This window comes from Ixodes scapularis, unplaced genomic scaffold (genome assembly GCF_016920785.2).
Source record: "Ixodes scapularis isolate PalLabHiFi unplaced genomic scaffold, ASM1692078v2 PGA_scaffold12__126_contigs__length_90152505, whole genome shotgun sequence".
Classification (NCBI taxonomy): Eukaryota; Metazoa; Arthropoda; class Arachnida; order Ixodida; family Ixodidae; genus Ixodes; species Ixodes scapularis.
Genome location: NW_024609838.1, coordinates 6,989,996 through 7,016,493, shown reverse-complemented (window position 1 = coordinate 7,016,493; position 26,498 = coordinate 6,989,996). Strand labels below are relative to the sequence as shown.

The following is a 26,498-nucleotide window of genomic DNA, read 5'->3' as shown; positions in this document are numbered from 1 at the left end:
CGACATTCACTCTTCTTATCTTCCGAAATGTTTGTGTGTGGCGAATATGGAACGCACACTTTCGTGCAAAGCTGACGTCAAGTGATTCAAATCAAAGAACATGCATATTTGCAATATTATAATTCTCTCTTCTGGTGAAGGCTCAGCAACCGTTGCATTCGTTTTCGCGCACAAAACGGTGTCTCCCAGAGAAAGCAAGAACGCTGCGTTATTGCCTTCATTTTAGCAATGTACACACACATGCAGGCTTGCGCTGATGATGCCTCGAAACCGAAACTCTCGTAGCGTGATTTGTGACTGCGCCACGCTCGCTTCTACCCAACCTCGTTGTCACGCCACTTCTGCGAGGAGCCAATAAAATTGCCAGTAAACACACAAAAACGACACCGATACAATTATCTTGTAGAATATCACCTCATTTAGTAATAACTATGTCAATATGCATTACATGTTGCAATTAAGTTAAGAAAAAAGAAACATAAAAGCCTTTTTTTCGCAAGAAACAAACGAAATATCAACGAGTCTGGTAACAATGTATTTTGCCGAATCTTTGGAGAAGTTCGGCAAAAGTTTGACTTTGCCAAATCCCAAGATTCGGCGCCGAACTTTTGATTCGGCAAAAGTTTGGCCCATCTCTAATTCTTTCTAGTGCGAGTTGAAACATGGTAGTGCCAGTTTGGGTAATGGTCACTTATAGTAACTTTAGACGTAATTCATTCTTAGGTCGAAAGATTGATCCGTAAAAGATTCGAAAATATTGTCGCAGTCGAAAAATTGTATAGGAATTACAACTGAAAGTAAATGTTTTACGAGGCAAACTTATGCCCACAAACTAAAATGAAAGGTATCAGGTATCCTGCGTCGGCGACGGGAGGGCGGCACTGCCAAAGCAGCTCGTTACCGCCGCTTTTATAGAGTCGGCAAGTTCGGGAACGTTTCGAACCAGAGTACACGAGGACAGCCGAGAATGATCCAGAACTCTCCGGAAGACTACAGAATTATAAAAGAGAGAATTGGGTCGAGCAGAGCTTAAACCAATTCTTCCTCGTGGCAGCCGTACGCGTTGCCAACTCTGCCACGCACGTGGCAATATACGCGGGAAAAGAGTGTGCCAGGGCTACCGACAGATGTCGCCACTTTTGTTGCCAAACAGCTTACATAGAGGGAGCTTAAATGAGGATGCGGTAAATGTCGGAGACGCGTTCCAGGCAGTGCCAGCGAGACAATGTGCTGTGCGTTCCAGGTCGCTGGTGGAGGAGACCCACTCGAAGCTGCTGTCGAAGCTTGCCCGCCAGGCCTCGAGTGCCTGCACCCTGGGCACCTTTGGTCCCCTGTGGATTGTGCTCAGGGTCACCTCGGAGAAGCTGTCTTCCCTGCACGCACAGATGGTGGCACAGCTGCAGGACCTCGTCAAGGAGGTACCGTCTGCTCGGCCGTTAACTTCCGGCCGAGGGTAGCCCGGCATCTGCTAGCCGCCGAATCGTGTTGAAGCTCGATGCCACGTTCGTTCAACGCAGTCGGAGGGCTTGTATTTGGGCTACAGTTAAGGTAGAAGCCCATTGATATGTTGTGCTGCGGTAAAATGATGCATTATCTGAGAAGACTTGAAGGGATGCTGAACTGAAATTTTGAGCTCGCAAAACAAGGCTGGAGTGACAGGCAGGATGCTACAGAATCCATAAACATCACTCATGTGTCAATGTCTCGAACGGATTGTCATACTTTTCGAAAAGAAGTGCATGATTGGACACCGCTGTCGAGGGCGACGAAACTTCTGCTCTTCCTTTCGTCCCCTCGGACAGATGAACCGAAGCGAGGAGGAGAGAAGCGAGGCCGCTTCTACTCGTTCTCAACAGTTCGAAGAGAATCGTGACGTCGCATTCCTCGCTTGATCGCGCCCGTCTTTTCCAAGCATATGGCCAGCCATTCAATAAATTGAGGTTTGATTGATGTTTTGGAGTTCGCAGCGTCCTGTTGAACGCTCCTGCGGCCTTATTTTTCGGAATTCAAATTTCGGTTCAACATCCCTTTAACAACCGAACAAAAAAAAAAAAAAATTTTTACACATTATCACTTGCAAATGACAAGTTCCACGGTGTGCTTAAAAGCACGGTGGAAGCTTGGAGTTATTGCATTTTGAAACCAACACCGTCAAAGTTGACAATCCGACATTACTCTTATTTACGTCGATGAAAGCTAAATTAATCATACCGGCCAGTCGTGGAAGGCCGGCAAGAAGGCCGAGAAGGCTGTCGCCGTAGCTCAGCATTTATCGACGATTGCAGTGATGTGGTTTTGCTGCGCGATATACGCCGAGCTGCGTCAAAGCAGTTACCCCACTACATCCTGCTATGTTTTGCCAAAATGTTAGGAAATTGAGCCAACATTGCACCAAAACATATTTTTGCTTTATTTGTACTGAAAAGAAAATGAATTAGGCACCGTTATTACATAGCTGTATTGTTACGGCGGGCTAGTGCGAATTTCCAAAACTTTAGATCATCGCCTTAAACACCGTCATGTTCAATTTGATCTTTGTATCAAACGTATACAGTACTCGGAAGTTTTGCAATATTTCTCATGCTCGTTGTCTGTTGTGACCGCATAGCTAGCATCGATGAGAGTGCTTGTCACCACATAATAGGCGTCACAATTTTGCATATCTTGTTTCGCCGCAAACCATCCGAATGCTAAGGACAAACTACTCCCTCAAAACAAAATTTTACACATAATTTCAGAAAAAAAAAACAAAAAAAAAAAACAACTTCAGTTGCATGTGTGATAGCGATATTCTTACGGTATATTTTTTCACATCAAGAATCATCGAGAATATTTTGGTATTGCAAGAATAGTTTTATGAACTACTCTATATATATGTTTATTTTTATCTCAACTTTCCTTTAGTTATTACCCTTCAATAGGTTCCATCCATTTGGTGGCACAGTGAATATAGAAAAGTGAAACTAAGTTAGCTGGAGAAGTAAACGCAAGCCTGGGAATAACCTAAACGTGACCGGGCGGGATATTTTAAAAAATTTTTTAAATAAAACATATTTATTGTTTACTTGCTGATTTTTGTTATCATGAAGTTGTGCTTGTAAAATATGTAAAAATGTCCATAATAAAATGCCACAAGCTTTCTATTATATCTAAACTAAGAATTGCAGTTATATTAAAACTCCCGAACTTAGAGAAAACTGATTTGGACCCTCAAAATTATTATATTTTGTCATTATTTCAGTGAACGATACTATTTGGTTTACGCTTGATTTCATACTTAAAATAACCCTGCACAGCAGTTTCCACTGCCCTTCATCAATTAGCCTCTTGTAACTGTACTTCTACGCGCAGCTAAAGTAATAGCTAGGGAATCAAACCTGCCATGCTGTTGATGCCATCAAACGGTTGAATGGAAGCAGAAAGGAAAGGTAGACAAACATATAAATCTTAACTTGATAGTCTCACTGGTACGAATAAAATTGAAATGTGTGCTTACACGCCAAAAGTACTTTTTGCCGCTCCAAAATTGACTTTGGGCTGCTCCAAAAGGTGCTCCGAAATCACTCGGACCAATCACATCACTGCGATTGCATCAGATGCAAGGAACAGGGATAGCTAACCCTGCCGATCCCCATATGGCTGGGGGAACTTCTGGTTCCGGTGAAGTACTACGTCACGACCGCACGATTTCTCATTTCGCTTTTGCGTTGAGGAGGAAAGCTAAAGGAGGAAGAAGTTAAACGGTCTCCTTAACTCGGATGATCAAAAAAACTGCTCCGACTTTACTCAACAAGATTAACAATTTAATCAAACGTTTCGTCTCCCATGCAGGAAACATCGTCAGTGAAACCTACAAGCAGGAAACCTACAAGCATTCCTGCTTGTAGGTTTCACTGACAATGTTTCCTGCATGGGAGACGAAACGTTTGATTAAATTGTTAATCTTGTTGAGTAAAGTCGGAGCAGTTTTTTTTATCATTATGATTCCCGGCTTTTGGAATATTTTTGCATTAACTCGGATGCTGCCTCTCGGTGTCAGCTGCTTCACCTAGAACGCCGGTGCAAAGCAGCGAAGCCCGACGCTTGCACCAGTGCGGAACAATAAAACATGCCGTGGGCACGGAGACGATAAACTCGGAACTCTACGCAAAATGGAATCAGCGGAACGAAGGAAACCGAGCGAAACAAAAGTGTACACAGAGAAATAGAGGCGAACAGGTCGTTTGGAAAGCCGAGCAAGAAGCGGAGCTGCAGAGAGCCTCGACTCCCCTTTGTCCCAGGTGCAGCGCTACTGCGAGGAACAGCACAAACGGCACAAGCAGGTGAAGGAGGAGGAGTCGCCCACCCTGGAGGTGGTCACGGGGCTGCAGCACACCACGGGGGTCTTGGCCAAGGCGAGGGAGGCCTACGTGGCACGCTGCCTCGAGCTGGACAAGCTGCGCAAGGAAGCCTCCCCCAGGGACCTGGACAAGGCAGAGGCCAAGGCACGCAAGGTGGGCAGGGTTGTCGCCTAGGGGAAGGGTGTCCAATTAAGCTCCATTCATGCTTAAAGGTGCTTCTTGTACAAGCTTCTTTTGATGGCACATTGTTCGTTGGGTCAATGGAAATTATTAGTTGCAAGACGTCCTGATAAACGTACAGCATTATTTTCTCTTGGGGGTGGGGGGGGGGCAGGGCATCCTGAGTCCCCATCGTAGAGTTATTATAACTGTGGTCCCCACCACCTCCATAAAAAGTGACAAATGAAAATAGTGAATTGCATGGAAATTCCAAACGTTACTATGATTGCTCTTTTTAGGTGCATTGTGCATTATAAAACATCAATAATACAGTCAAATCTTTGGTTGTAATGCAGCAATTTTTGTTTGAATACGCCAGAGCTGTATATTGGGAGAGTTTGGCCAGTCTATGATTCCACCGCCGTAACGCCTCCCTCCCGAGTGAGCCAATCAGCTCGCGGCGCAGAGCAAGAGGCGTGAACGCATGCGCGTGAACTCGCGGCTTGTAGCTCCCACCGTAGTCTCGGCTCGAGGGTGAATGGAGTATAGCTCACACTTTGGCTGCAGCCTGAGCTTAACGCTGAACGGAATGTAAGAGATCAGAAGTTTGCTTTTGGGCAGGAGGGTGGCGGGGAACGCCACTTCCTAGCTTACAATCGAGAGGCCCCAGCGATGCAAGCGGCATTGACTGACCGAGACCGACCCTCGTGGTTCTTTTAAGCAGAAGCAGAAGATGGAATGGCTGGGGAATTTCTTCTCAGAGTAGTAAATTCCCCTCCGTGAAAACAAAAAGGATAATCGTTTGGATATTTGTTGACAAAGACGGTAAGTAGTAAATAGCGGGCTCATTCGATTTACCTGCTCTAGCCAGTGCAGGAAAGTGCGGGGCAATGTACTGCCAGTTGGGTTTTCAGATAGGCTGCACTGGTAAATCAAATATGGCTGCGCACCAAGTAAACACTGGTGTAGGTAAGTTGAATGAACCCGTTGCGTAGAGTTGAAAGCAAAAGCAGAGAAGTCTCGGAGGAGGAAACAGTCGGCCCTTAGAGGAGATCCCAAGAGGGCGGGGCCGCTTGCAGGCGTGCGAGGAGTACCGGCAGCTGGTGGAGCGCCACGGCACGGTGCGGGCGGACTTTGAGCGGCGCATGGCGAGCTCCTGCGAGCGCTTCCAGGTGCTGGAGGAGGGCCACCTGCGCCACATGAAGGAGTTCCTGACCGGCTACGCCCGGGTCCTCGACAGCAGTCACGCCCTCGTGGGGCAGGTGCACGCCGAGTTCCGCCAGCAGTGCGACGCCCTCGACGTAGAGGCCCTGCTGCGCCAGTTCGCCCAGGCGCGCCAGACGGGCTCCGAAAAGCCCGGTGAGCCCCACGCCGGACTCGCCCCGTAGAGGCCTGCACGGAACGGGACGCAGGCGTGGCGTCGACACCCGCTCGCGGTTGACTAAGAGCGATTCTTTTGCGGGAAGGTAGTTGGCCCCAGTGGGCGTCTCCGCTGTAGACGAGAAGTGTAGCCTGGGCTGTCTAACGTGCACCACGCGGTAGTGATACACACCGGTACGATGCTCAACCAGATGGAAATGGGCAGGGAATGAACTCTAGAATAATACAAGTCTCACAAATATCTGCGGTGCTTTCTAAAGCTCAGATTAGGCACGTGAGGCACTTTTTAAATTTCCCTTCTCGGTGCGACGTATAAATAAGGCATCCTGCTGGGCTGGGTTTGCATGCCCATGCGTTTTTCTGCACCATAAACGGTCGTGAGATGAAGTAAGGGCCACAGGTGTGTCTGTCCTTGCACTCTGCCACTTTTCAGCTGCGCCCGGAAAACCCAAGAAAGGTACGATGGAGTAGGTACTGTAAACAAGTTTATATTCCTAAGGTTTTTCTTTGGAGGGGGTTGCCATTTTTGAAGGTACTATTTTTCGGGGAGGAAATGGATTTGTGAAATGGAGCATTGTCCATTTTTACTCGTTCACAAAACGAACAAAGCCGGATATTTGGTAGGAAATTAGTTTGCAGTCCTTGCACCAATGTACGTAAACGAGGAAGGTTCTGTCGGCAAATGCACTGCAACGGAGCTTAGAACAAGCTTGCCCTCGTGTCCCGCAGAGCCCGTGACCTTCGAAGAACCGGACCCCGGACTGCAGCTGACTCCGGCAGCGGGGTCTGCCGCCCCGGCTCCGTTCTTCTCCACCTCGACTCCGGTGACGGCGGGCAGTGGAGGCCCCGAGAACGGGCCCCCCGGCGCACCCCCTCCGCCGGTGCCTCTGCCGCCCCCAGAGGTGACCCCACCGCCCTGCAACGGGCCGCAGCCCTCGACCAAGAAAGAAGGTAAAGCAGGGGCTCGCGGGAATTCCCGCCACCGCCACCGCGCCATGTCCCTCCTGGACTTGTTTTTCTCGTCAACCGCCTCGACAAAAGGGGCACCTCCTCCTCAACCTCCTCAACCTCCGCCGCCGCCACCCCCGGGTGTGGGCGCCGCCGCTGCCGCCGGTAGGTTGGGGCACCCCTCTCTCCTTCCTAGGCTCCCCCTCTGTCCGTCCCTGGTCGCAGCTGTGCGCAGTGTCTACGCTTCCCGGCAGGCCGTAGCCGCCCTCTCGCATCCCCGGTGGTCCGGGCAAATTGACGAACCCAAGTTTTGTCGACTAGAATCTTTTAAAACTGGAATTTTTCGACCATAATCTTCTTAAACGGCAATATTTTTGAAACCAGAATCTTTTCAAACTAGAATCCTTTACAAACCACGATTTTTCAACCTGAATCTTTTCAAACAGGGATAGTTTTCAAACCAAAATTTTTTTTAACCAGAATTTTTACAGGCTTCACCCAGGTTGGGTACACAAGCCTTCTGTATGGATAGCATTGCCTTTTGTGTCCCTGCATGCCTGGGTAACCCCCCCCCCCCCCCCCCCCCCCCTCCCCCCCTCCCCTCCCCTCCGAGTACAAATAAAGTGTAATTATTATTTTCAAACCAAACAAATACTTTTTTTGTGGCTAAATTTTTTTTCTCTTTATTTTTTAGTATTTGGAATAACAGGAATTTTCTGCCTTTATCTGTAAGACTGGAATATTCTCTGCCCTACTAACTTATGACCCGATTTTTTTTTCAAGAGACTCTTTCCCCGCCCACTACATGTACGACCTGTCTCAGAACTATTAGTGAGAGTGATAATCTTAGTGCTCTCGCCAGTGGTGATGCAAGAAGCAATCAAAATGCAAAGGCGAGAATTTATACAACCCCATTTTCTACTTGTGCCCCTGCATTTCAATTTGAACGAGAACATCCAAGTGCAAGACTTGTGGCAAGGCTACGAAGGGAGGGTAGCTTAGGCCACACCTGGCATTGCCAGCAGATCATTGATTAGGAAATGAAAGGGGGACGATCTTTGGAGGGTAGCTCGGAGCGAAAGGGGAGTGATGTCTGAGGTTTGCCCGGCGTCGACGCTCGTCTTTCCAGGCGACGCCGAAAATCACGGTGGCGCGGAAGCCACTGCAACGGCCACCGGCGCTGCGGCCCAACCCAAGAGAGAGTCGCTTGCCAGAAGCTCGCTGCGGTCCTCTAAATGTAATGCGTCCCGTCTGCGCTCTTGTCTCCGACCCGCTCCTCCGCGCATGTCGTGCACCCCCCTGCAGATAACCACTTCGGCAGCGAAGGTTGCGCCAAGAATTGCAGGAAACTCTGGCCAGGGGAAAAGCGCCCAATGCCGCCTCGAGATTGAAGGGTTCTAGACCCGTGCGACCGGAGACGTAGTGCAACCGGAGAAGTTGCGCACCCGATAAAGCCTTTGGAGAAGCTGTGCAACTGGAGAAGTTGCGCAACCGCAGACGTTGTGCAGATTCAAACAAACACTCGCGCGGCGGCTGTAATCACGTCGTCACCCCGATGTTGGGGAGGTTCGTTCCTTGGCTGTCGAGGTCTGTCCTTTTCTGGCTGGAGTTTCCCACATTCTGGGGCTGCGTCCGTCGGCACGTGCCACGGCGGACGGGCTTCGTCGCGGACGGCGCCGTAGACGCTCTGGCATGCAATGGTTGGTGGTGATGGCTTTTTCTTTCTTTCCTGTGGAACACTGACCGGTGACGGTGCCTGTGCACGGGTGGCGCCCCCAATTCCTCCCCTCTCTTCTTCACGAGCACAGCGGCAGCAGCGGTGGCGCCACCCCGTTTCCCTCGCCGCAACATTGCCCACCCCCTTTTTTTGTTTTGTCTATCTTTTTTGCCGCTTTGTTTCTCTCAATTCTTTTGGGGGGCCTTAGAGGTTGCCTCGGCCACTCACGAGTTGCAAATGTGCCCATAAGTATCGAGAAATAGAACCAGTTTAAGCAATAGAATGCCTCCAACAGCACCTTTGAGCCGACGGGGGCACAAAGGTCACGAGTGCTAGCTAGCCGGAACTTTGTACACCAAGATGTGCCGTTCAAGCGCGAGCGCTCATTTGGCGAAAGTATGCTTCAAAGCCACTATCTAGTCCTGTAACTTGTGCTTCCCTGTAAAAATATGAATGACCGGAATTCAGGAAGCACGATGCACCTACTCCTGCCTCTGTTTCCCCATGCTGCTCTGCTCTGTACCTCATAAAGGGTACCGCCCTAAACGAGATCAAAGGGGAGCACTCGCACCTTTAGCACGTTGCCCAAGAGAGCTACCATATTTCCTAAATTTCCCATTCTCAAGGCCGTGCAACTCCGTTGCCAAAACAACCCTCTGGCCCCCAAATGGTTTTCTAAAAGCCTCGCCTCCTTTGGAGGTTGTCGTAAAAGTGCTCGCGACAGCAATCCCTCTTGCAGCCATCTGTTAGCTCCGAAATGCCTCGTTGCTTGAGCAGAGCTTCCGCTTCGCTTGAACGAGCTATTGCCCAGATCGTGCCGTCACTTGTCGTTCCTCCTCCGCTTTTTTTTCCCGGTCTGAAACCGTCTAAGTCGAGCAGGTGGCTGCAAGAGATGGGCCGTCTCACCGTTGCTAGACTGGAGGCTGAAACGGGTCGGCTAACCTGGCGGAGCCAGGTTTTAAAATTAACAGCCACATTGCGTCGCCCTGCCTATCGGGGCTTGGCTCTGGTCAAAATTGAACATCCACCTTTTCAATGATCTTTGTTCAGCCTTAAAAGCCGACCTGCAAAATATTTTTTATCCAGAGTGAGAATCCTCCTTGCCACCCTTCCCATTTTTTTTATCTTCCACTGCTATCTTGACGGCAGGGGGACTCCTTTTGTTGTTGCTTCTTGAGGCTGGATAAGCTGGGTACTTATCCCGGCTCATCCAACCCCAAGATGCAGCGACTAAGGGAGATTACCCCCTCCCTGCCACTAAGATAAGAGTGGGAGAGGTGGAAATGGGAAGGATGGCAAGAAGGATTTTCATCCTGGTTGAAAAATATTTTGCAAGTCGCCCTTTAAAGGGGCCATGAAACGATTTTTCAACTTTTTCCTTTTTAGCTTTTCTTCTGAAGTCACAAATTGCACAATGTACCAAACAGTTCAACCCCTCTTGCTCAGACCCTCATTAGTGTACCCGGATATCGCCATTCTCCCCCTTGAAGATTGGCCCGTTGTTCAAAATTTGGACAAAAGTTGCTTTCCCCGCCCTGTTCACCCCTAAGCTGGCAGTGCTGTGGAAGCTACGTGCTTCTTGGGCCAGCCAGACTTCTATCTTTTGCCACGTGATCATGCTCCCTGGCGCATACCCACGCGCAAAGAATGGAGTCGGGTGATGAAAGGGAGGCGGCTAGTTGGTCCGGCAAACACGTAGCTCCCACCGCGCTGTCAGCTTAGGGGTGAAGGGAATATAGTGAGGTCATGTGACATGCTTTGGATACTGCGTATGTATTCCAGTGAAAAGGCAGAGAGCTTTCGAAGCAAAGGAGGTACGAAATAGTCTGCTTTGTTTTAAAATTTTCGTACTGAAAATCGGGCTTTTGACCTTCTACCTTCTTTGGCCCACTAGATGATATGCTATCAGTAAAATCCTAATCTAAATTCATTTATTTCAACCCAAAATTCGTTTCATGGCTTCTTTAATGGAAAGTGTACCTCATCAAAACCAAAAGGAATTCAGAACACTGTATCTTTTGCCGTCAACTAGAGTCGATGGTTTAACATTTGCTTAATAACCGTCTTGACCATCCAGACACGCTATAACTTGCACTGGCTTACCAGAAGCTTGCCGCAGCCCACGTGGCCGTGCCGCTTGCGAGCGTATGACGCCCAGAAGTGAATCTGGGGCATCACGCCCAGTCTACGAGGCCTAGCCAAACCGAATCAAGGCGCGTCTTTTAGTCGTAATAAACGACCGAATGCGCGACACCCATAAGCGTTAGCCGTCGCTATTGAACTGCGCCGAGCGGAGCAAACGATAAACGAGTGTCGGGGTTCTGTTGCAGGGTTTCTGCGCACAAAGTGGGAGCGCCAAAAGGAGAAACGCAAGCGCAAGAAGGAGTCACTCAGGGACACCGTGGGCAGCGGCGGCGAAGCGTGAGCACCTTCAGGAGGAGTGCTCGCTCGCTCACTCACTCCCTGTCGCGCACATCTGCTGACAAAGCGGTCGAGACGCTGCACTTTCGTGACTTGTCTGTTGTCGGTGGATGTTGGTGTCCGTCTTCCTGCATGCCCGCTTGCTTGGACTTGCAGTAGTCTTTCTTCCAAATGTCTGAAATGCTTTGCAGCCACTATTTTGAAGCGAAGAACGGGGCAGAGTTGAGCCCCATCTTTCCTTCCTTTCCACGAGGGGAGTTCAAACTTGACGAAGCAGGTATCCTGCATGCGCGTCAAACCCTGTACGGAACTCGGTGCCGCGCCAGCACAAGGTGCACGCCTCACGAACGTGCGGAACAGTCGCAACTTAAGGCTCTTTTATATTCCTATCTTTCTGGCACGTCGCCACGCGGCGGTCGGCGGCGGCCATGCTACGTCGGCCAAGCAAAGCCGTTCGGAAAGTCTAGCCGAATGTAATTAAACTCGTCGGATGCCTTGCTCTGTTGCACGCCGTCCGAAGAGCACATGCTGACTCATCAGCTTCGTGTATGCGTTCTTGTGGTGCCCTGGTGCTATTCTCTGCATTGGCCCGGTTGGAGCACACCAAATGCCACCAGTCTCGTCAGCTACGCTGGGACGTCGTACGGCAGATGCATGAAGTATAAACGAGCCTTTACGGCAGTTGCGGCGTGGCCTGCGCACGGTCTAGCCAAGAGTTGCCGGACACGAGGAACCAGTGGTGAGTCTGGGCCGCTCTGTCTAGGGTTCGAGGCGCTCCGGGCAGAGGCGTTGCGGCGACGCACCGGGCGTCCCCCTCGTGCGAGCGTAGGCTTTCGATCGAACAGTCACGGGCCGCCGACCCCGACTCTTTGGGCGCCGCCCCTGCCCCGGCCCCCGTCCCCACGACGGCAAGGTCAGTACGCTCCCTTCTCTCTGGGGCTCTGCCCCTCGGCTCGGCAGAGGTGCTGGAACGCGTCCTTGACCGGCGCGTTTACTGCGTCCTCGAGAGCGCTCCGTCGATTTGGACGTTGTGCAAGTGTCGCAGCAGCGGTTCTGGATGTGGCAGATGCCCGTCCTGCTCCACTCGCGTTCGCTCAAACTTTCTGCCGGCTTTTGTAAGGCCGTCCGTCGCCGGGACCGCTTTGGACGTACAGGCAGGACACCCAACGCGCCGTTCAAAGACACGTTCCAGGCACTGTAGCTCTGCCCCTTGGCGCACATCTTGATAAAGGCCCCACGAGCTAAGTAGTTTCGGCGTCGCCCTCCCCGCAAGATAGCCCACAAGTTTTGTCGCTTGTTTTGCATTTGCATAAACTTGATTTTCCCAGTGACTGCGAAGAGTTCCTTGAAGTCTCGCATTGACGGTTTTGCCGCTAACCTTACGGGTCGTGTAGGAGTCGGACATCTGGGTTACGCTGTTGCCGGAACACTTCTTTATTGCGTCGGGATGTTGCTATAAAGCAAATACTTTGAATCCCCAAGTGAGGCGATCTTGGACCTTGTTAACTTGCAAAGTCTCGAGATTACCTAGGCTGCCGTGCATCTTTTTTTTCTCACTTTGGTCCGTGTCTGTCTGTGTGTGCTGGCTGCTGCTGCTATTGTCACTAACTCCTAGCGGTGTGCTACTCACTGGTCTGGGTGCTTTTCACTGTTATGTGCCAAACTCTCACGCTGCGAAAATGAGTCCGACATTCCGGTCGATTTGTTTCCTAGCTTCCGAGGAAGAAAAGTTGTATTTTGCCAAGGTCTGACATAAGCCTAACCCCCTTCAACAGTATCCTAGGATAAGCTTTAAAATCCCCGAACAAAGTACTTACTATGTCTCGGAAAATTTTATATAGGTTCTAGTACAGTGCAATCCACCTATAACAACAATGAGAAAACCCAAAGATGCAATCGTTACAACTGATTATCGTTGTGTCTGGAATAGAAACACCACGCAAAAACGCATGGTCCTCTATAAACTGATCGTTGTAAGTGGTGCATTGTTGTATGTCGTATAGTTATAAGTGGATTGTAGAAGTTGCTGCTATACACCAACTCGAGGTGGTTACGTCACGCCGCGGTGGTGGTGCTTTGGTCGCACCTTCGGTCTGGGGGTGTGGGCAGAGGTTGGGAGAGCATTGCTGGCATTGCTGTGTTGTTTTGGCAGAAACCAGTAGAAACCTGCCTACTGGTAAAACACTGGACAGTTCTGTAAGCTGGGGCTGCACCGTAAGAGCTGGAAAAGGTGTGAAGATCGGTTTGAACATGTTTCTTACCTGCCTGATCCGTTCGAGAATGTGAACATGTGCCGTTGAAAGAGACCCTGTCGAACCAAGTTTGAGCGCGCGGGAAGTGCTCAGGATTCATCAATACATATTGCCATGAGGTTACTTTGTGCTGTTCCAACATGAACTGGGGAGAACCACCGAGCGATATTCGGACCACCCGAATTACGTTCGACGCATATTCACGTTCAAACAACTGTCCGCTGTTCAAATAGGCTTATGCTCGTGCAGACGACAGCTGGCGGTAGACCATATGAAGGTTATGCGCTGTCAACATAGTGATTGTGATACAAAGAAATTGTGGACCTCTAAAAACTTGGGAGCTTGGAAAGTGTCTTGGCTAAGTCAGCTCGGTGTAAACAATATATACAAGGCGATCGCCGACTTGTTATGCCTGATTCACTCAGTTTCATTTTGTGCGCAATTTTCAGTTTCAATGTCGAGTACCGGAGCTTTCGATCTCGCTTATTTTGCCGCCCGAGTGACGTCACAACTGAAAATAGCAAGCAGACTGTCATTGCGTGAATCAGGCTCTATTCTACGGCATCCACATGGAATCGATCGCCATGCAAATTCACATGTTTCGCGCTGTGACCAGCCTCGTTCATTTCGTAGAGGCCACTGAAGCAGTCGGACATTACTAGGAAGACTCGGAATCAACAATCCCAACACGAAAAAGAGCACAGGAACTCACACCAATGCCGACAGCACTGCATCCCAATGGTTTGTCGACGGAGGACGGCGCGCTTCTTGCCCACACCCCATAGCAGATGTGCGGCGCCGCTCACCTCCTATTTTTTTGTAAACATGAGTTGGTGTGTATTCTGTTGACTCCAAAGTCGACAGTGCGGTGGGAGCAACATGCTTGCCAGACCCAGCCAACACTGCTCTCAGCATGCGGGTGTAGGCAGGAGCGTGATCACGTGGTAAAAGACAGACATATGTTCAACGAAGACACTAATGCGCTGCCCGCTTAGGGGTGAACCGTATTGAAATCGAGGAATTCCAGAATGGAGTAGCTCACAAAGATGCGTTTGTTTTCACGCTCGCCGGGACGCCGCAGGGACAGCAAGGAAGCCGGGGAACAGGTGAGTTTCGTTCACGGAGCCAACCGTTCGGTGCGCGGGCAGAGGCTCGAGAGGCCGTCCTTTGCAGAGTGCCCAGGTGGACGACGAAGGCTACACGGTGCGTCCGTCCGCCGAGCATCACAAGGAGAGTATCCTTTTCGGCCCCACCAAGTCTCGGAACGTCGTTTAGGAAAGTCAGTTGCTAGAAGAAAGCTTTCCGGGCAAGCCATTAGGCACTTGTTTTGGGAATACGCTACGCACGGCCCTGACGTTGGCGCTTTGTCACACTTTGTTCGAACAGATTGTTAACGAGCGCTAAATTCCGCCGCTTAGGTTGGCGTCCCGAAAGACTACTCTCTGCTACAGCGGTAGTTACGGCAGTTCTGACGGAAGAAATATAAATGGCCGCTCGTTCGCACCAACTGCGTGGCACTTCGTCAGAGCCCTTTGCCAGGGCACTGTAGTACTTGTAGCAACGAAGTCAAACTTAAGTGTAAGGAAGGCTCGGTGGGTTTTGAACGTCTACTTGGCCTTAGTTTCGTAGGCTCATGGAATCGTCTAAATCCCCGCTTGGGAAGGTGGTGGTGGGAGGTGGCCACTGCGTCTCTTCCTGAGCTGGATCCCCAGACGACAGAGACAGCTTTTACTCAAGCTCGGACGGAGAGTCAGGTGAGTGTCGGGAGAGAAGGGGACGCGCGACGGGGCCAACTCGCTTCCTTTTGCAGACGAGGAGGAACGCAACCGGCGCATCCACATCGAGATCAAACCGCTGAGCAACGGCGCCCCGATGAGCGCCAGCGTGGACGAGCTGCGGGCCACCATCGGATCCTTGTCGCTGTCGCCCATCCCACAGCATTCGGTGGGTTCGGCCGTGTCTTTGTTCCGGAGCATTCCGTTAAATATTAACCTGGTCGAAGTTAAAAAGGTCGCTTTCTGCAAATGACATGCAATTTGTGTGTGTCGAGGTTTGTAGTAGTCTAGTCCAGATTGCAGGCTGGGTTCTGCAAGAGATTGGTAAAATTCTTTCGACTAGTGGTGGTTTCACGAGGCACGTACAATGGTATAAGGAAATGCGCAACTACGTCCGGGTCAGCGCCGACCGGTTCGTTAATCGCATCTAAAACCTGGCGTGGTTTACTGCCCCCTTATTTCATGGGGCGGTAACGACGACTCAGTCACGTCTTGGCAGCGTAGAGAGTCGACATAAAACGCTCGCGTTTCCCGCAAGCAGTTTGTCACTCTGTTACTTTCGTGTGTTGACAAAAAAAAGAACTAAAAGCCAGTTTGTGTGTGCGATTAGAGTTGACTGGGAAACTCTCTGCCTGAGTGTGGCTGTCTTCTGTTCCTTGTTGTGCCGCTGCCACTGTGCAGAGCTGGAGTCGGCCAGAAACATTGTACTTCAGGCACAAGGTATTTGCCCCTCTCCCCTTCTACGATGTCCCTCCTCCCCTCCGTGTTGTTGGAGCGTGACGCGCAAGAAAGCCGTCGACGACTTTGCGCTCTCGTCGCGTTACAGACGCGCCGGGCGTACAACAGCGCCACCTCGACGCCGGACGAGGCCCCTCGGCGACCGGCCAATCAGGTCTCAAAGTGAGCTCTCGTCCTCTCTTACCTCGAGTGGGAACGGTACTTAAAGCATTGGATTACTGTTGGCAACGTACCGAATGCAATGAAAAAACTAACATAATTACAAGAAACCCATAGTCTAGGGTAATACAACAGATAGGACAAACTCAGTCACTGAGTTTTTTACCCTTGTCTTTGGGTTTTTCCTAATTGTATGTTCGATCTATGCCAACTCGTTTGTGCACTTTTTGCTAAAATAAACTAGCTGTTTTCGGAAGAAAGCTTTTAGATCTGACCGTGTTAGTGATAGAAACTGAAAAAATTGTAGGAGTTATTATTCTGTCAAGATGGTATTGTCCTTCCAGCAATTGATTTTGAGAACCTTGAAGGAATCACAAACTTTAGGTTCTTTTTACCTTTACATTCGTAGGTCAAGTCGCAAATTCTTCACGCAGTCGTTGGTCACCAACTAGACTCCCATCACTAGATTATTTCTCAATTTAGTGACTTTCCTGCCCTTTTGGGAACACGGCGCCGAACCTGGAACTTTTTTGCAACGTGTTTGTCGACGGCGTGCCCTTGGGAGCAGAGATAGCGGCGGTGGCAGCGGCACGGATCCGGACATGCTGGGGCTGTTCCCGTCCGACTCTAGTGCCTCGACTCCGACAACAGTGTTCCAGAGTCCGCCGTCCGGAGGCAGAGACTCCGTCGGACCCACTTCTTCTGGCAACGCCGCTTTCTGGGACCGCTACGCAGGTGCGCTCAATACTTCTTACTCGGCCACTTTTTCCAGGGCCGGTGTCCATTCGAGCACCTCTTGGCGTTTACAAGCAGGCGAACATTTTTTGCTCGAGTAGGAACTTGGAAGTTTGCTGAATTTCCCAAACTTTGGGACGTCACATTCGTCGGAAATTGGAGTTTGAAAAGTTTTTGGGGAGCTGCATGCAACCAAGAAATAAAAAAGTGCAGTGAGAATTGCATTATTTGGGGAAATTGACTAACAACTCTGCTCTCCTCTCTTTGCTCTGGCAGCTTTTTGCTTAAGCTTATTGATTCCCGCGTTGGCAGTGGCTGCTACGTTGAACTCCCAATTTTATTTTTGGTGCGGTTTCTTTTCAGCGCTGAGCGAACTGTTCAGTGAAAAAGCATCCGGTGACATGTCGGGCCCGGAAGCTGGAAAGGCCGGCACGGCAGGGAGCCGAGGAGGAACGCCCACCAGCGCTTTCGGGGTCGGACCGGCGCTGCCAAGACCGCCTTCCCGACGCTCAGAAGTGAGTTCGTTGTTTGGCGCAACGTTCCTGTCTTTCCGTCACGGAGCTGGATGCCAAGACTCGGATTGTAGAGTCGGGTCCGGCCAATGCAATGAACGGGTCAAAAAACGGAAATGTTTTGGATTTTATGATGTTCTATTATTTTTGGATCTTTATATTTGATGTATAAAAATAACCAGTGCCCGTTATGATCGTGAAATTAGTCAAATACGCATTTGAAGACCCCCAGACAACCCAGAATGGCGTGAATTGAGTCATTTTTCTGCGCGTAGTTCTTCAAGATGCGACGTCGCCCACCATCACAGTTACGTTGACAGGTAGACCTAGCCAGAGCCGTATATTGGGAGAGTTTGGCCAGTGGGTGTGGCGACGAAGGCGCCGGAGAGGAGAAAAGTAAATGAAAGGGAGGAGAGCGCCGAAGGAGCGAGAGAGAAAGAAGGGAGCAGAGAGGAGACGACCGCCATTTTTGAGCAACGCTGTTGGAGACCGGTCGGAGAAGAGCACTGCTGAGGCTACGCGTCGTCTGCTACGGGCCGACTTCTTTCCCGCCTGAATAAAAGTTTGTGGCCATACGCCGAAAAATCTTAATTTATTAGCTTTTTAACCCACCGAGGAATAAAAGAATGTCATTTTCTTGCCAGAGCCAGCGATATAAAAGGCAATAATAGAGATTTAGGTGCCGATCCAACGCATTCCGCCGGGAGAATGATCGAAGATGGCGGCCCTCCCCACTCAGCTGGGAGCAGCCGGGAGTTCACGCGCATGCGCTCATGCCTCTCGCTCTGCGCCGCGTGCTGATTGGCTCACTCGGGAGGAGCGCGATACGGCGGCGAGATCATAGACTGACCAAACTTTCCCCATATACGGCTCTGGACCTAGCAAACTCTTCTCTGTTGCAGTCTTCTGTAGCTACAATTTCTCGCGAAAATTTATGAACAAAATATTATTTTTTGTACCGCAAAAGAGTATAGCTACACATGTATGGTAACATTCGAATGCGTTTTTCCTATGTAATTTTGGGTCATCTTCACAGTTTTTGCGCAAAAATTTTTGTTCCTAATATTGTCCAATCACAGCCAAATTTGGCATGTGTACACTTTGGAATATGTAGAATGCAACTAGTATCTGTGTTTGGTTAGAATGTATATTTTATTTATATTTATGAAATATTCAGGAACCATTTGTTAAAGGGACCATGAAATGACTTTTTACTTTTTCCAGATAACTTTTACATTAAACCGTCAATGTTCACTGAATGCCGAACAGGCATCCGTTTTCGTCTCGGTTTATTAACTTCTACACAAAAAATTATTGAAATATCGACTTTTTCATTCTCTCCAACTGACCGCAAAAGAAGCCGTGACGTAGGCCGTTTCCGGAACCGGAAGTTCTCTCGGCAGTAGGAGAATGGGAGTGTTAGCGGCAACGAGTTGGGGTGCGCCGGTAGGTTTTACTGCGCTGATGTCACCGACGTATTTCCTGAATCGGCGCCTCTCATCGCCGCATCGCAGCTGAGCGAAATTCAATGAGATATGTTGCGCTACAGCGACAGCATGGGACTAGTCCCATACGCCGGTATGCCTGTTGGGAAGTGCAGCGAGTCTTCCGGTGAAGACTCCAGAAGTCAACCACCCCGTCATTGTTGGCAGAAGGGCCGGCCCGTGTCAGTCGTTTGCAAAGCGACGTAGATGGCGTTTTTCGCGGCCTCGGAGATGCAGGAGCGAGCCGACGTTAAAAAAGATACGTTTGAACTACGAGTGTCAGCAAGAGCCACGTAAATACCTGTTTACACTCGGAGCGGACGCGCGCGCTTGATGGAAGTCTTGTATTCGCGCTGTTTGTAAGGCTTTGGGACCGTTCTTTTACGATTGCAACTCGATACTGACACGACACTCGGCAAAGAAAGGTTGGACCGGGGTTGTACGTATACCTCCCACGAACTGTTATAGCTCGACAGTGACGTGCAGTCTTTCAGAATAAAAATGGCATACCAATAACAAAGTGTACATACCGTGTTACGAAGGTAATCCATACGGCGTTTATTTCAGCTCTATATCACACAAAACAAGAAGATAGAATCGACGAGAGTCCCTTTTCGACGAGTGTTCGTCAACACTGCCTCGGAAAACAAGGGGAAGAGATTGACCTCACCTCTTAATCTAGAATTGAGGTCAGTGATCAAATTATAATACGGGAAGGGTCCACAAGGGTCGCGCGGGCATATTCCATTTAGCACGCCAGCCGATCGTAGGCAGACGGTCTTGCGACGAAGCAACGCAGCGCCGAGTCGGAATGCCTGCTAGGCCTATACGCTTCGTCGGAGTCGGTGGATCCAGTGCTCTTGTTCGTCGTGGTCTGTTTTAAGTACTGTTTTCTTGCTGCTTGAAGTCGGCACGCGCGGGAAGAACACATAGAAAAATAAACGTTCAGTCAGTCAGAGTTTTGAGAGGAAGGAAAATAAAAAAAATAAATGTTCGTCGCTGGCCGCCACCCAAGTAACTGTCGGCCCTGCCCTACTGTGCACGCGCAGTAGTTGCTTCGTTTACCACACGACAGATGGCACCTGGCTCTCAGCATTATCAAATTTGGCAATTTTCGCCACACATCTCTAATTATGCTACAAAATGTGGATCTGAATATTATTTAACAAAACTTTTAGGAAACATTCGCCGGCTATTTATTGTTTACGATCGCGGTGCTGGTGAGGTAGGCTCTTACCCAATAGGCGACCTGGATTTGGCTGACGTGCTCCATTTCCGCGGATGCATCGTAGTGAACAGGCGAAGGAAGGAAGGCGCAAAAGAGTCCAGTTTTCTTTTAAAAGTTCTATAGCAAATAATTTTTTTTGGCTCCCTATTTTTGTGTTTTTGTGTTTCTTTTCACACCTTTTATGACGTGCGGTGGATGAAACTCGATTTTAAAATCATTTCATGGTCCCTTTAACCCCTTGAATTGGCATTTTTGGTAATTTTAACTTTTAAAATAAAATAAGCGTCGCACACATTACATTTGTTGTCTAGTGCCCTCAGTGGTTTAAAAGGATTGAATTAATTGATTTTACTAGGCCTTTTAAGCGTGTTACCTGGCCTCATGTGTACAGAGAGCATATTTTTTAATGTATGTTCATTTCATTTCGAGCATAAAAGAAACAAGCTGTATCAAATCTAAAACCACATTTATAAATAAAAGATTAGGCTCCATAAAGTAAAAATTTCACTTCAAAATCGTAAATAAAAAAAAATAAAAACTTTTCCTCTGGTGCAAAGAATTCAAATTACACAATTCAATGGCCTCCCGGTCTAATGGTTCGCTCGTGCGTGACAAGGTCGGAAGCGGGCGGAGAGGCTGCACCAAGCTTCAAGCCTCGTCCTTGCAGCCTTAAAGTGCCCTATAAACCAAAGAGGGATTGGCTGTTGACACACTACAGCTCGGAGTGCGAGCTCGCGCTACAGGACGCAGGAATCCCGGGTTCAATCCCCATCCCTGGCCGTCCGTACGAGCATCGTACTGGCACTTGGTCGCATCTCACTACCGCACGCCGAACGCCCAGGCTGGCGGTCGTACCGCACCAACTCTCACCTACACCAGAAGCCCACTGGGGCTGTCTAAACAAATGTACGATAGAACTACTGTCAAATACCTTTCAAATCTACTAGGCACACTGATCGTGCGGCAACACGGTTGCGCCGTCACCCGCAGGCGGCGACGCGCGGGCGCGCCTCCCCGCTGCCCATGAGCCGCACGGAGAGCGTGGGTAGCCTGAGCAGCAGCGACTTCAAGACGACCCCGGTGCCCTTCGGCTGCTCTCGGGGCCCATCCCCGCTCACCATTGGGGTGAGCGACTCGATCCCGCTGGCGGTGGCCTTCCAGGAGGTGGTGCACGCCCGCTTCAAGGGGGCCGACGAGGCCCGCTGCCAGGTCAAGCTGCTGGGCGACATGAAGGTCTCCTTCCCGGCGGGCATCGTGCACGTGCTGGCCAACCACCCGGCCCCGGCCACCCTCGCCTTCAGGGTGCACACCGCCCGCTTCGACAACGTCCTGCCCAACAAGAACCTCATCTCCCTGTGAGCCACCCTCATCTGCTTCCGTATGGGAAGACGGAGGGGGACGTAAAAAGAACTAAGATATGTCACCGTATGCTATATTAGTAGTAGCCGATTTAGGCGGGCGATTTGGCTGTGGTGACGGAAGCCAGTTCCAGTCTAAGGGGGTTTTGGGAACTAATACTCGTCACAGTAAAAAAAAAAAAAAGCCAAGTTTTACGCATTACTCGTGCGCTGCTGCACAAAATTTCTACAATATTTCATTGTCAAAAGAAGGAATGATACACATTTGAAACGTCTCAATAAAATAATGTAAAGCCATTCAAAGAAGTACCTACCATATTTTCCGGACTATAGTGTGCGGACTATGCATGTTTAAAAGTTGAAATTTTAGGCTTGTGCGGACTTCACAGGAATTTTGTTTTTCAAGGTCGTTCACTATGATGAGACGTGACAGGTTTTGTGAATGAAACAGTATGTTAACAATGATTTATGTGTAATACAAGCTTCTTTGTGAGCTAGGAAAGCAGACATTTGTCAAGGTGTGCCGTGTATGAGAAGATTTTCGTGTCGACTAAGCACCAGGTGCAGACTATGCACGGTGTGTGGACTATGCACCGGGTGCGAACTATACAAGCAAAAACTTTTATTTTTGGCCCCAAATTTGCCTCTGCAGACTATGTATGCACTGGATGGAGACTATAGCCCATAAGTTACGGTACACGTATCAAATTCGACGCACGGAAGGGGAAATTAGTAACCTTCCGCGAGGACTTTTATTTTAACTAAGGTTCTCGAGGTTAATACGAGTATAGAAGGTCTGTGAATTTCCCCACCAAACGTCGTCGCTAATGGATTCACGCAGCGCTGCCTAGCTGCGTTAGCATTGCTGAATGCGCATCTCGCAACCAGCGCGACATTAGCACGCGACGACTCCGCGACGGATGCGTTTGCCGCTTTGCAGCGACTCGTTGAGGTTGGACGCGTTTGCCGCTCGGAAATCCATTCACGATGACAACGTGCGTGGGCCTCGTCTTCTAGGCGGTATTGGCGGGTGTCACCATCCGGCGCAGCAAGTTTGCCAACTCAATTTGCATGGCGACGTCGACAAGCCAGTTTAGGATACCGGCATTAACTAACGGGCCTCACGAGCTTACCAGATAAAGTGCCACCAGTGTCTACACCCGTCGTCGTATTGAGAAACCTTTTGCGCATTACTCGTGCTTTACTCAAAGTATTTCTTGCGAGATTTTTATGTAAAGAAAAAAAACAATGCTTTTGGTGTTTGAAACATGCATGTCTGTATTAACTAATATGCATCTAATCTAAGATGCACCTACATATATCTTACTTCAAGTAACATTCGGGGAGGAGCCGTAATTTTTTTTACCGCGGTTCTTGAGGTGACTACAAGGAGAAAGAGACCAACTGAGACCTCCTAAGACTCGGGGCATGCACTGAGCCCGGCGGGTGCAATGCAGGGACGCGAGCCAGTCGACGAGTGAGCGGTGCGTGTACGAATTCAACATGTCGCTCCTGACGGGGCTGCTGCGGCGGCAGCACGAGCAGACGCCCTCGGCGTCCTACTTCAACATCGACATCCTCAAGTACCACGTGCGGGCAGGGCCCGGGGCACGCTCGGCGCCCCTGCACCTGGTCGCCTACTGGAAGACCCAGGAAGACAACACGGACCTCAAGGTGAGTCCTGTTTCTCATCACTTCCTTGTTGAGTTGGGAGGGTGCAAAATTGCCCTGAAACTTACACATTCATTTTCCTAACAACAACGCAAAAAAAAAAAAAAAAAAAAAATTTTTGTGTTTAGACAGCACAAGTTTCTCTTTGAGGTGCGGCGACACTGGTTTAGGCTGGAGATGATGAAGTTAGCCAGAGCAGTACGACTGCTAGCCTGGGGTCGTTAACGTGCAGCACGCAGTAGTGACCGCAAGCCAGTCCGATGCTCATCCAAAATCGAAACTGGCAGGGGTGCCCGGATCCCTGGGCTCTGCAGCACAAGCTTTCGCTCCACGAGCCGCAAGCACACTCTGCCACTGTAGCATCGTTGCCACAGGAAGAGTGCGGACGTCTGTCGCTTCCCCCACAGATTTGGTCCATTTTGAATTTCCCGACTCGTTTCTCGCCAACTCGATGTAAAAATTTTTATGGTGGCACCGTAGAATCAGTAAATTTTTTCACTGGAATGTGTTGGAACAGAATTAGATTTGAAACATGTCGCCTACCTGCTGGAAACTCAAGCCAGGAGCCCAAATTTCTTCAACGACTCTAAGCAGCTGCGTCAAAGTAAAGGCAGTTCAAGGTGGAGGCCCATTCATGATGTAGCCACGTTTGACAACATTACGGGGGCCTCGTCAAGTTTCAACCTCGAGTCACTGGGGCATCCGCGCTTCGAATGAAGCGTAGCGAGCGACTCGAGGAGCGGTGCACGAATTGCAGTCGTGTAACGGCATAAAGTAGTCAAACGTAACTGCGCAAATGGGCTTCGAGGCCGATAGACCCGCCGCAGAATGCACCGTGGTGCCAAAAGGAATTCTGGGAACTGGCTGTAGTAGACGACGGAGGCAATGCAGGTGAGGTACCTCTCTCTGGTGTCTCGTGGCAGGAGCAAGGGGAAGTTTACAGGATGTTCTTACGGTTCATCGACACAGCCTTTTCTAGAAGCCGCACGAGATCTGGGGTATTAGGTGGGACGACGCGCTTCCCGCAGGTGGACTACGAGTACAACGGCAAGGCGCTGACCCCTCCGGGCGGCCAGCCGCCCCCGCTGACGGGGCTGTGCCTGGGCGTGCCCGTGGACGGGGGCGTGACAGGGGTCCAGGCCAAGCCCGCCTGCGTCTGGAACCCTGACACCCAGCGGGCCCTCTGGCGGCTGCCCGAGACTCTTGGGGGCGGGGCAGGGGGCCGGGGGGGCTCCCTGCTGGCCCGCTTTTCCACCATGCGGGGGCCCTCCACCCCCAAGCCCCTGGAGGCGCGCTTCCTCTGCGAGGGGGCCACCCTGTCAAGCGCCGACTTCGAGCTCGTCGGCCCCGGCTACCGAGTCTCCCTAGTCAAGCGCCAGGTCATGTCCGGTGAGTTTCGCCCGGCCTTGCACTCCGGGAATGGCCGTGTCCCGTTTTGTTCACGAGTGCCAAACTATCGAAGTGTATTTGACTCCTAGAGTCATTCAGTTTTGCTCGAACCTGAAGAAATGTGGTATTTCAAATCGGTTAGGTGGAACAAGATTCTGTCAATAAGTAACGAGTGTCTCTGTTTTTTTGTTTGGATCTCGGAACGAAATAGATGTTTGAAACGGCAGTGGAGCGTTTCCTGGTTCAGTTGTCCATATTTTACGTCTTCCCCTATTCCGCACACCTAATAATATATTTCCTAGTCTTGTGCGAATAGTGGATTTTGAGTTCGAAGCGAATACGAAGCGAATAGTGGTTTTGCCCGAATTTTTTCGATTCGAATATCGAAGTTTTCCGCCTTTCACTACCATTGCATAATACTTAGACGAAAACCCAGCTAAACTTGTGAAGGTTGTTCCACTTGTTTATTTATAAACTAAGTTTGATCTATCTATATTTATGAACTGTGACCTCAGAAGGTCTGGTGTCTTGGGATGGCAAGTAAACGACAGATTTGACATAAAATGAATCCTGTAGAGATGGCCAACTATACCCAAAAAAGTGAATTTACAAATCTTGTTATATAAAATATACTTTCTTTAGTCTTGAGTTAAAAAAGAATGAATCGTGCATGATGAACGCAGGTTGTAAGGGCATCTCTGCCTAACATAGTATACTCTTGCGTAAAAGTTTAATTTTGAAACTTTTACTGCAATGTAGATATCACACAGTCGGCACAGGTGCTCCATCCCGCTTTGAATGTATGCTTTACTTCCAAGCACGCAATTACGATATTCATACTTTTCCAAGTGTTTATTGCGGCAGGTTACCCTTTGAGTGCGCTTCTTACCAAGCACCGGTGCGCTGCGGAGAAGCAACATCCGCGCACTCGCTTCCGCGGGTATTGCTTCTCCGCAGCGCACCGATGCTTATTGCGCAAATTTATAAAAAGCCTCTCGCCTATAGCAGTCTTTCCATTGTAGTGGGTTTCTTTATGTCCGTAATATGGCCACACTCTTTGCAAGCTGTCCATTTAACGAACGCACAACTTTCCCCAAGGTCCACTCGCACATGATGTCCTAATGAACCGTGCAGTCTGTTGCAACGTCAAGCGAAGCTTGGCCCCCCCAGAAAGAAAGGGCATCGCTATACCACTTAGTACGAGGTGTCGCTGTCCCTTTAATGTTTTCCAAGAGTGGTGCACATTAAAACGAGGCTTTGCCCCATTGGGCATGAAGTAAAGCATTGGGAGTCTCTTGCCGCCACTAGAGCCACTAAATAAGCTATGCTTCAGAGTAACGACACTTTAGCCATTTTGGTGCTTAAAATCATGGTTGCCAGTTATCTGAAGCTTTGTCCGAAATCGCAGGAAACGCTTTTCCGTCCACCAGAAATGTTAAAACAGTTTGCAACAGAGCAGAACAACTTGACCTGAGCTTCATAACATCATACCTAAAGCCGAGGAAGTCGCATTATTGAATTTTGACGATCGACACTTGCGTCTGCTCTGCACGGAGCACCAAGATGGCGGCGTCCACTAGCAGATCGGGGAACGGAGTGCCGAAACTCCAAGCCTAGCTAATTTGGTGGCTCTAGCACACTACAGTTCTCACGCCACAGGAGACCATATCGAGCCGCCCCCGTTGCTTGCAGGCAAGTACCTTTGCGAGCCGTGACGGTGCCCGGCGAAAACAACACCCGGTGGAAAAGCTCCTGGTTCCGATCGCTGGTTCGACCGGACCCCAGAGACAGACGTGCCCAGCAGCCGCCTCCGACGGAGGGCCCTCTGAGACTAAACCCGCGACTAACAGCAACGCCTTACCGCAAACTCCCCCGCGTCGGAGACCTCCGGAAGGAATCCGACGCGTGCCCTTCGTTCGCTGTACATAAGAGTTATTTTTTAACGAGGTATCCCCCCCCCCCCCCCGTCGCTAGTGGTCCTGTATATACACGCACCTTGGAAAAAAGAAAGACGGGGAATAAACGCGCTTGTTGGACCACCTTACCTTTTTTTCTTTACCCGTTTTTGAATGAATGAGTCGTTTACGCCGCGAGGCCCTCTAACCTTTACAAATAAAACCCATTTGTTGTTGTTGTTGTTGTTAATGACTGAAGGAATGCTTGCTTTACGAGAGATGATGGGAAGAAGCGGCTCTCAACGAGAGGCAATAAAATTGCTCGCGAGAGAACGAC

The 26,498-nt window shown here is 49.9% G+C and overlaps 1 protein-coding gene across 1 annotated transcript in view; it reads left to right on the top strand.

Moving 5' to 3' along the window:
• The window catches only part of LOC8031503 (F-BAR domain only protein 2), a 34,553-nt gene extending 8,056 nt beyond the window's left edge, over window positions 1-26,497 (top strand). Inside the window, exons 3-20 of the mRNA XM_040219975.2 lie at window positions 1,244-1,418; window positions 4,281-4,493; window positions 5,579-5,858; window positions 6,609-6,992; window positions 7,957-8,064; window positions 10,875-10,965; window positions 11,729-11,878; window positions 14,299-14,323; window positions 14,391-14,451; window positions 14,930-14,971; window positions 15,028-15,161; window positions 15,819-15,892; window positions 16,458-16,624; window positions 16,988-17,139; window positions 20,839-21,203; window positions 22,664-22,880; window positions 23,906-24,266; window positions 25,959-26,497. Of these exons, the coding sequence (XP_040075909.2) occupies window positions 1,244-1,418; window positions 4,281-4,493; window positions 5,579-5,858; window positions 6,609-6,992; window positions 7,957-8,064; window positions 10,875-10,965; window positions 11,729-11,878; window positions 14,299-14,323; window positions 14,391-14,451; window positions 14,930-14,971; window positions 15,028-15,161; window positions 15,819-15,892; window positions 16,458-16,624; window positions 16,988-17,139; window positions 20,839-21,203; window positions 22,664-22,880; window positions 23,906-24,266; window positions 25,959-25,981 (3,022 nt within the window). The 3' untranslated portion in view covers window positions 25,982-26,497. The remainder of the gene's footprint in view (window positions 1-1,243; window positions 1,419-4,280; window positions 4,494-5,578; window positions 5,859-6,608; window positions 6,993-7,956; window positions 8,065-10,874; window positions 10,966-11,728; window positions 11,879-14,298; window positions 14,324-14,390; window positions 14,452-14,929; window positions 14,972-15,027; window positions 15,162-15,818; window positions 15,893-16,457; window positions 16,625-16,987; window positions 17,140-20,838; window positions 21,204-22,663; window positions 22,881-23,905; window positions 24,267-25,958) is intronic.
• Window position 26,498: the final 1 nt, after the last annotated feature.